The sequence below is a fragment of the Anomalospiza imberbis genome, chromosome 5 (assembly GCF_031753505.1).
Source record: "Anomalospiza imberbis isolate Cuckoo-Finch-1a 21T00152 chromosome 5, ASM3175350v1, whole genome shotgun sequence".
Lineage (NCBI taxonomy): Eukaryota > Metazoa > Chordata > Aves > Passeriformes > Viduidae > Anomalospiza > Anomalospiza imberbis.
The window spans coordinates 60,764,325-60,773,829 of NC_089685.1; the positions used below are offsets into that span (position 1 = coordinate 60,764,325).

The 9,505-nt window shown below is 49.7% G+C and overlaps 2 protein-coding genes across 2 annotated transcripts; one reads left to right on the forward strand and one right to left on the reverse strand.

The window, feature by feature from the left end:
• Window positions 1-579: 579 nt before the first annotated feature.
• Window positions 580-4,015, reverse strand: C5H22orf23 (chromosome 5 C22orf23 homolog). Its single transcript, XM_068191225.1, has 6 exons — window positions 3,883-4,015; window positions 3,566-3,628; window positions 3,027-3,203; window positions 2,426-2,560; window positions 1,202-1,302; window positions 580-906 (listed from the first exon to the last, which is right to left on the reverse strand). Exons 1-6 carry the CDS (start codon window positions 3,971-3,973, stop codon window positions 802-804), a joined length of 672 nt encoding a protein of 223 aa, XP_068047326.1. The 5' UTR covers window positions 3,974-4,015; the 3' UTR covers window positions 580-801.
• A 51-nt stretch (window positions 4,016-4,066) lies between these two features.
• Window positions 4,067-7,946, forward strand: POLR2F (RNA polymerase II, I and III subunit F). Its single transcript, XM_068191226.1, has 5 exons — window positions 4,067-4,148; window positions 4,249-4,318; window positions 4,463-4,593; window positions 6,091-6,162; window positions 7,753-7,946. Exons 1-5 carry the CDS (start codon window positions 4,129-4,131, stop codon window positions 7,841-7,843), a joined length of 384 nt encoding a protein of 127 aa, XP_068047327.1. The 5' UTR covers window positions 4,067-4,128; the 3' UTR covers window positions 7,844-7,946.
• The last annotated feature ends 1,559 nt before the right edge of the window (window positions 7,947-9,505 follow it).

Genomic DNA, 9,505 nt, shown 5'->3' on the forward strand with positions numbered 1-9,505 from the left:
ATGAGATGTTAAGGAAATTGGAAACTGGATGTTATGCTGGGATTTCCACAGGAAAAGGGGGACATCATGCTTCAGCCTGCTGGAGGACAGAGGTGCGGGTATTTATGGGTGAGCAAACAGCCATTTCCAGTCTCTATGGGAACAGACTGGCTATTCTGCATACCATGCTTTCAGGAACCAAAAAATCACAGCAAGTCCACAGCAAAGAGCAGCAGCCACTGGGGTGAAATTCCCTGTCCCTGCTTAGCACAGCTGTGTTCCTGAGCCCCTGCCCAGTGGGCTGCCACCAGAGGTTTGCTGATGCTGCAGGTCACAGTCACAGTGACCTGCAGCAATGCCAAGGGCTTGTGATTGCACAAGGCTGTGCAGCTGCATTTCCTCCAGAGGCATTCCTGGCATCACAGGGCCAGGAGCGAGCAGGTTACAGGTGTGGTGGCAGTGTGTGTTACCATCATGCTGTCATGAGAAACCTCCACCTCTGGGTAGATGGGAAGGAATGACATTTCTGTGGATGGATTGCTGAGGCACTGCAGAGGAAAAAGAAGGTTCTGCTTTGTCATATTTTGAGAGCTGTTGCTATGTGTTTTCATGTCTTTAGTATTATTGAGCAAGAAGGGATCCAGTGTGTGGGAAGGATTTTACAACTTCTGTCGCTGTGTATGTACAAATTGGTCCCGCCTTCTAGTTTCAGGCAACAGATTGCGCTGCCCCCTCTTTGGAAACAGACACAGACCAACCTCCGATGCCCAGAGTCTGGGAAGAATAGGTGGGAACAAATTGCACCTGTGTTTTGCCCTTGGCCTAGTCTTGGAGATTGGATTTGTTCCCAACAGGGAAGGCTTTTGTCATGATATTTCTCATTTCCTCACTTCTCTTCTTGTCAATGATCTCCATCTCATGCAATTTCTGCAAAGTAGAAAGGGGGAGAGCTGAGCAGGGACAAAGCCAGCAGCTTTTTTTTTCCTTCTCTTGCCAATCTCAAGAATAAAAACTCTGTTTCCCTGATTAAGTTACAAGCAGAGATGTAAAGAAAGCTGGAAAACCGCTATCCACCATTCCCCAAATTCACGCCTCAGCTGTGCCATGAAGGGAAGCAGCTCTTTGCCCCCTTCCCTGCTCAGATATCAGAGAAGACTCTGCTTTATGATCTCTGACACACGGGATTCCCTTCATGCACTGTTCAGCCAAGGCCCTTGCATACCTGTGAGATTTCAGTGAGGACGATGCCTTGATACTTCTTGCCCTGTCCTAGAGCTTCCATCTCTTCCAGGAATTCCCTCCTCTCTTGAATTTCATTCATCACTGGTGGATAAGAGAAAGAACTGTGGAAACAGCATGCAGCCAAAAGGCAAGAAAACACATTTCTGTCTAGATCTGAACCCCCAATTTCCTAAAGTTATGCTTGAACAGCAGTCCCATCAAGGCAGGGTGATATCTGCTGTAACACTGACCTTACCCAACATGTCATCACAACTACCTCAGTAGTCCCTTACACAATGGATAGGTCCCCTCTGCCCAACTTCTTACCACTCCCTGACTCCCAGGAACAGCAGTTTTCTAGTTTTCTTTATGTAGACAATTCTCTTTTGCTTGTGGGCAATTTAACCAGTCTGTGGATGGAGACAGAACCTGCTGTTGAGGTTCATTAGTTGACATGTGTCACCCAGTGACTGCAACCATCCAAGACCAGGCATGGATCACCAGCTGCTGCTTTGCAGCACAGACCTGTAGCCAGCTGATCCAAATCCTGACACAGATGTGTCAAGGACAAGTGCTGGAGGCTACCAAGCATGTGTAAAATCAGCTGCACTGGCTCCCTGCAGCAGGGAGTATCCCTTCTGTACGTATTATTCTAGCAATGCCCATCTTTGTGCTGCCCTGGCTGGCAAAGGGCTGGCAGGGCTGTACACACACACACTGAAGATTGAAGCACAGAGAGGTATTAGGCAGGGTTTTGGCATCCCAGTATACACTGCAGGCCAAGTCTTTCACTGCTTCAAATTCTGCTTGATATTCAAGCTTTGCTAGTAAAACTGCTGTGATCCTGGAGTGGAACAGCCCAAACTGTGGTCAGGCTATCAAGTGACCTGGTCTACATTGAGTCATGCTTGCTGGGAAAAGGACCAGCAGTACCTGAGCTTGCTTCCCAGGTATCCCTGCAAATCCCTAGGCTATTCCCCTGCCAGCAGGGTGCATTTGGTGTGGGCAGCCCATCTGCCAGCAAACCTCGTCAGTATAAGCTCTGTGAGGATGGCTGGATCAGAGTGTCACAGCAGTGAGTCCTTTCTCTTGGAGACTGGCCTTTGTGGCTCCTCCTGTAATGGGCTTCAGGTTACTGGCAACACAGCCTGCCACTCCAGCTCTAGGAGGGAGCTGGCTTCCCAGGTTTCCTGTCTGCCTCCCTCCTGGGGACATGAAGACGTACATTCTTCAAACCGGTCAGGCTCAGCTATCTCCTCTTCCTTCTTCCGAACGAACACCTGCTCCACCTTGTCCTCCACCTCATCCTTCCCTGATGCTAAAATGTTCTGAAGTCTTCTCTTCTCCTTTTCCAAATCTCCTGTAAATGCCAAAGGAAAAACCATTATTATCAGCACGTCTCCTCATGGGGGAGCCTGACCACACTGCTTCCCTGCTAACTGCCAGAGGAAGTGTTTCATTAACATCAGTCCATCCCTGGACTTGTGCAAGCACCACACGGGTGTACAGAGCCCACCAAAACCAACATCAGAGGTGTGGTTCACATTTATGTGCTAAAAAATCATGTAGTGCCCCGTCCTTACTCAGGGACTCTCCAGGTCCCTATCACCTGTCACCCCCCAGCTGGCAGGCAGAAGTCAGTGAACACTTACAGCAGATGTTCCCTCAGAGATGCATTTCTGAAGCATCTTTGCAGACTGAGAGCATGAGGACGTGGAGCAATTCAGATACACTGCCACTGCTGAGATTGAGGCAGGGGAGGGACAGAAGGGGAAGAGAGGCTCCAGGCATCACCATGTATTTATTAGAAATGTTTGTTGACTTACGTGTGGGCTGTGGCTTGAATTTCTCCCGTGTGCAGGCATCCCCTGCCTGGCAGACCCTGGCAGGTCGGAGAAGCGGTCTAGCTGGAAGCCTGTGTGGCTGACAGGCTGCTGGGTAGGAAACAGGCACTGGCTGTTTGCTGGATGGGGGGTATCTCTGAAGGGGCAGGGCATCTCCGCCTGGGGAGAACCAAAAATAACAGCAAATCAGGCAGGGGGGACTCTGAACGCATGGCTCTGGGCCATGGCCAGCAGATCTACCTGTTGATCTATAGCAGCATCACAAACGAAGACCCCAGTGCCCCAGATGTCTCACCCTGGTCACTGGGCACGACAGACTGCGGTTCAAGTCACACCATTACGCCTTGTTTCCTGGGTGACCCGTGGGGACAGCTCTCCCGTTTGTCCCCATGTATCAGCAGCCGCTGTGCTGCTGGTTTAAAGCACTTGCCCGTCCGAGCAGGCTCTGGGCGAATGCCGAGATGCAAAAGCTCCTCACCACAGCACAGCAGCGGGTAGGAGAGCCAGGGAGCCTCACTCACGTTTCACATAGTCCATCAGGTATCGCTTCTGGGAATGCGTCATCTGCAACTCCTCCATCATCCCTGACAAACACAACGTGTCGATGAAGAGGCACAGAGCCGGGCTGGGGAACCCGCCCTAGGGTCCCGTCCCCTCACAACCCCAACCCGAAAGGGAAGATGCGGGTTTGGGGGACTCCAGCCGGGGCGGCGACACCAGCGACGGGCCCGCCGGTTGCCGGACCGCGGTGGGACGCTCTGCCTCGGGGCGAGGCACGGTGGGCGGGACCCCGGCGCCCCGAGCAGCTGAGCCCGGCCCCGGCCCGCTCCGCCGTTACCTCTCACTAACTCCCGCGTGCCTGTGCTGTACCGGGCCGGCCTGCCCGCCGCCGAGACCTCGCCGCGGCCCGGGGTCCCTGCCGCCTCCATCGCGACGGGCGGCCACCGGGCGGGACGAGGGGCGCGGGAACGGGGAAGAGGCGGCGGTCGCCATGGAAACGGCTCGGGAGAACTTCCGGTAGCGTCGCGGCAACGGCCGGAAGGCGCTCCCGGAAGCGCGGGTCAGGAGGCGCCCGGCGGGCAACATGTCCGACAACGAGGACAAGTGAGAGCGGGCGGCCGAGGGGAGGGAGGGAGGGAAGGCGGCGGGCGGGTCGGGTGGGGGTGGCCCGGCCACAAGTACGACGCCTGTGTCTATCCCGCAGCTTTGACGGGGATGACTTCGACGATGTGGAGGAGGATGAGGGCCTGGAGGACCTGGAGAACGCGGAGGAGGTGGGTGCCCCGTGCGCCGCCCGCAGGGCCGCGTCGCAGCCTGGCTGGGCGGTTGCTGTGGCTGGGGAGGCCTCAGTGGCTCCCCCCACACCTCAGGGCCTCAGCGGGTGCGGCTGAGCAGCGGCGCGGGTCTGTTTCCACCAGGAGGGACAGGAGAACGTGGAGATTCTGCCCTCGGGAGAGCGGCAGCAGGCGAACCAGAAACGGATCACGACCCCCTACATGACCAAGTACGAGCGAGCTAGAGTCCTGGGCACTCGTGCCCTGCAGATAGCGTGAGTATTGCCCACTGTGTCCCCAGCATTGCTGCAGCTGTGCCTCCCTTACACTGATTAGTGCTTTCCTCTTCCCGTAAAAATTCCCAGATCTTCTGAATCCTCTGCATGACTGCTGAGCTTGCATGTCACCCTCTGGTCAACCTGAAGCTGACTCTTTATTGCACCTGAAGTCTGTGTGTCTCTCCTTGCCTCAAACTGTGCTACTTGTGCATAAAGAGGGAGCATTTAGTAGCCACAAAGAGTTTTCCTAGATCACAGACAAAATTACTAGGGAATGGGACAAGACAGTTCTGGTTTCTGTCTTTCCTCCAGAGAGTCAGCATGGACTTGAAAGTTCATAACTGGTTTGTGAAAGGTAATGTTGGAGAGAGAGATGCTTCAAAACTGCTTCAGTTGATACCACAGGGCTGTAGGAATTGGGAGTGAAGAAACCAACCTGAAATTTGTTCTAAATGCAGTTGCATTGTGGGTAGCTGTAAGGTTTTTGAAGTATTTGCAATAAAAAGGCCTTATTTATAATAGACAATAACATTTTGAACTTACTTTAAGTGCTGTCAAGGCTGGCTGCTCTTAATCCAATTGCCTTTTTAGATTTGTTTTCATAATAAATATTAAAAAATGTTGTACTTTTTGAAAATCTACCTTCTGAGAGAGATTGTTAGACAGTGGCAAGGGTTTGAATTTCATCTTGGTTATATCCACCTTCATAATGAGACTTCTCTTGTGCATCGTTTAGAAGCTCACAGGCAGGCAAGCTGTTCTTTGCACAGCCTGTGAAGCTGTTTTATGCATGTTCTTTCAGTTGGTGAGAGGCAAGAAAAATGGGGGGAGATAAGATAGGCCCGTGCCAGGCCTTTAATCCAAAACACTCTGGCACCTGGTTCTGCTTCACCTGCATCTTCTACTTCCAGTGCTGATCCCAGACCAGCAGCAGCTCCCATGGCCTTACCCACACATAACGTGAGCTTTCTCTGCCATCACTGTCCAGGGGATGGGTGTAGTCACAAATCCTTTGCAAAATGCTGAGTTTTTTCTTCCGAGAGGTAAAATGCCCTTTAAATCCAGCCCTTCTCTTCCCCTGCTCAAAGCCTGGAAGCTGTGAGCAAGTCAGAATATAAGAGATGTGTTGGGGTTGTAGAACTCATTTGACAACAATTCCAGCTTTTTCATTAGATTCATTTAGAAGCGTTCTTTTCTACATGTTTAAGTACAGCAGAGGGCGACTAGGAGAGTGTGGATTTGACCAGTCCTTGAGCACGGGCTGGTTAGCAGAGCCCTAGGGATGGGACAGGAAGAACACTGAAGTAAAAGTTTGGTCTGTAACCATCTGGGAGAATTTTCTTCTTCAAGTGTACAACAGAGCAAATCAGTTTTGCCAGGATGGTGTCCCACCCCCCTACTTTGTTGGCTGTTGTAGAGATGACGCAGGTAGGCAGGTGTTTAGCTCTTCCCTCTCTGTGTTTTTGCTCAAGTGGCTGTTGATGTTTTTCCTAGGATGTGTGCCCCTGTGATGGTGGAGCTGGAAGGAGAGACAGACCCCTTGCTCATTGCCATGAAAGAACTCAAGTAAGTCACAGATTTTGTACTGATTTCTGTAAAGCCAGCAGTCCTCTCCTCATCCCAACATTTAGCAGTTTGTTCTAAGACAGCCTTGTCTTCCATCAATAACAGTGAGCACTATAGTTGCCTTTTCCTTTTTTCACCTTGGAGTTTCTCCACAGCTGCTCTCTCCCAAACTAGTTGCTCCTGCAAAAAATACTGATGATTAGAAGTGCTCTGGAACTCTTCTACTTCACATTCCCAGTATTCTTATTTCTGTGATGGGATCCCAAGGTCCTCATCTTTCGGGAATTGATTTAATTTCCCAAATGGAATTGTTTCAAAGCAGCCATCTGAACAGACCTGTGTTCAAATGAAGTGCTAGCAAAAATTAAAGTAAGGGTCAGGCTGATGAGAATGTTTGTTTCCTGCACCCTTGCATGCTTGGCTTCTTGTCCTTTCCCCCTGCTTACAGAAAAGTGAATAAATCCTTTGTGACTGCATCAGAGGCAGCTTTTGGATGACCACTTGCAGGCCCACTTTTCCACAGCAGAGCTCCCTGCTGTCCCACAGTTTTCCTGCACAGTCCAGGTCACATGCAAGCAGCTGGACTCTGTTACTGATTAGATCCCTGGCCTTGAACAAAATTGTCCCCGTGCTTCCCCAATTTCTCAGTGCATGGAAGCTGCTCTTGCAGATTTTTTATCTATGACAGCTCCCTTTGCCATTGCTGAAAGCACTTTAGGTCATATTCCTGTCAGATCTCCAGGCTCAGACTGAGTTGCTTCTGGTCACTGCCTGTGTGTGAGTTCTGGAAAGTAAGTCAGGGTGGTGCGTCCTATTCTGTGCCAAAATACAGTTGTAATTCTTGGCACTGGGGAGTTACTTTACTACTGGAAAAACAACCTCCCTGAATGTAAAGAAGTTGTGTTACTTTTCAAGTCTGATACAGTTAAAACCTGATGACCTGGCTAGATTCCAGACTGTCTGATTATGCTTTGCTGACTTAAATCTGCTTTCATGAAGTTAAATTGTATTCAGCATTTTCTTGCTCTCTAGTCGGAAGCACTGTGAGCAGGTGCTGTGCTCCACCCCAGCTGTAACAGGTTTTGGTACCTGAATAGTCACTGTTTCATGTATCCTTCTTAAAATGTATCTGATGCTCTCAGGATGCAAATTTCTCTGTAAATACCAGTTTGTCCTGGAAGTTCTCAGAATTCTGCCACCTTTTTAGTGTTGTGTGGGGAAAAACCTTCTGTCAAACAAAGAGTGGATTTGTTCTTCAAGTCCCTTGATTTATATTTTTCCCCCTGTATCGAGGTTAGATGCTTGGTGTTGTCTCTTAGTGGGTTCAGACCGCAAGGCTCAATTCTTGCAGGAGCATCAGAGATCTGAGAGGTCTTGGGTGTTCATAGTCTGAGGGTGCTGAGTGCTTTGCATCTACAAATGACAGAATGTTGTTGGGACTTCGCTATATAATATCAAACACTGGCGCTGCACAGCTCTCAGTTAAATCTGATGAGCTTATTGAAGTCACCAAGCACCTCACTTCCATCACCTACTGAAGTGATACAGTGGAGATTCTGACATTTCTGTTCATCTCTCTCTTCCCTTCAGAGCACGCAAGATCCCCATAATCATCCGTCGTTACCTTCCAGATGGGAGCTATGAAGACTGGGGTGTGGATGAGTTAATTATCACAGACTGATCAGATTCCAGCCATTGTTTTTGGTTTTGCATTTCCAGGGTTGTTTCTAATTTTGGGTAGTGTTTGTGTAAATAAATTCTAGATCTCCCTATTTTAAATTAAATGTATTTGGGGTTTTTTGCCCTCTGATTTTCTCTTTCAGTCCTATATGTCTGAGAGATTACTTTCTTAGCTGTCTCCACCAGTCTGGGTATTTTTTTTTTCCTGTATGCCATATACTATATTAATAAGATTAGGGAGCCAAGTGCAATGCTGTTTTTCCACCTTTCTTATGCTGTTGAAGGCCTCATCTTTTAGTTATGCCAAAGTCTGCAGTAACTCCCTCCTCTAGCACTGCTTCTCCCTGGTTACAGGACTGATACCCAATTAAGCTCCTGCTGTACATAAATGCTCTGGCAGGTACTTTGGCTTCAGAAAGACTCCAGCCTTCCACCACTGTCCCTTCTTAAAATAGGAGTGCTGAGACACCTCCATTGCTTCCCCCTAGACAGTTGGGCCTTTGTGCCCTGAACAGGTTGCTGTGGAAACCCCCAATTTCCTCTTTGGCCAGTGCTGACTGTGGGGCTTCTCAGGAGTATCGTAGAGCAGCTCTCATCAAGCCACCTATTGTTTCCCTGCTCCCTTGCTGCTTATCAGAAGTGGGGATCCCCTTTCAGTGGCACTGCCCCAGCCGGAAGCGTGGCCGCCCCTCGCTGTCCCACCAGCTCGGCAGGTGTGGGTTGTTGTTGCACTTGCTCCTGGTGCAGCTGTTCTCTGACACACGGTGGAACCGAGGTCCTGGGGATGGACAGGCCATCTCAGTTGAACATACCCTGATGATTCTTACGGTGGCACAACTGCAGCTAAATCCTAGAGTTCCTTTGATCTGTATTGTGGTGAAAGATCAGTCATCTGTCCCCTTCAGGTACCTGCACTCTCACCTCTGATGTGCTGGGAGGTAATGTGCTTGAGTCAAAAGTTGGGTGGATGCCTTACAATCTGCAAAGGCTTCCAGCCAGCTGCAGATTTTCATCACTTCACCTAGTTTTCATTTCTTGATCTGTGTACTTCAAGGTTCTTTCTCTGCATGCGGAAGATCACTTGATCTGCTTGAGCAGAACACACCAAATTTTCTCAATTATCTTACTAAAAAGAGCTCTCAGAGGTTTTGGTTTTTATTTTTAAAGAGAAGAAGGAGGAAAGCGCACCTTAGCTATGGTTTCTGCCTTATATTTTTTTGTGCTCTGGTCCAGAAATAATATTTCTGACTAGTTCTTATTAAAGCTTGTTCTTATATATATAGTGATCATTCTCCATGCTGTATGTGTGGTCGGTGCCTGCACGTGAGCATCCGTGTCCCAAAGGGAGTTTATACCCACCTGCCTGGGAACTTGGCTCATGTAACCAGCCATGAATGTCATTCTCTTACTGCTCCCTGTAAAAGCACCAGTCTATCCTTCCTTTCTTGGTGTGCACAGGAAGGGCTGGTTTTGGAGGCAATAATGCAAGAGCTGAATGGGTCCCTGGGTGAAATGACAGGTCAAAGGGGATGTGGAGATGTTTGCAGGTGCATGGAGGGGGTTGACTGTGAAGAACGCAAATGCTTCCTGGTCCAGGCCACCCATACCAAGAAAAGGTTAATTTGCAGCACTGTGGCCTTCAGCCTTCTCCCCCCACCCTCCA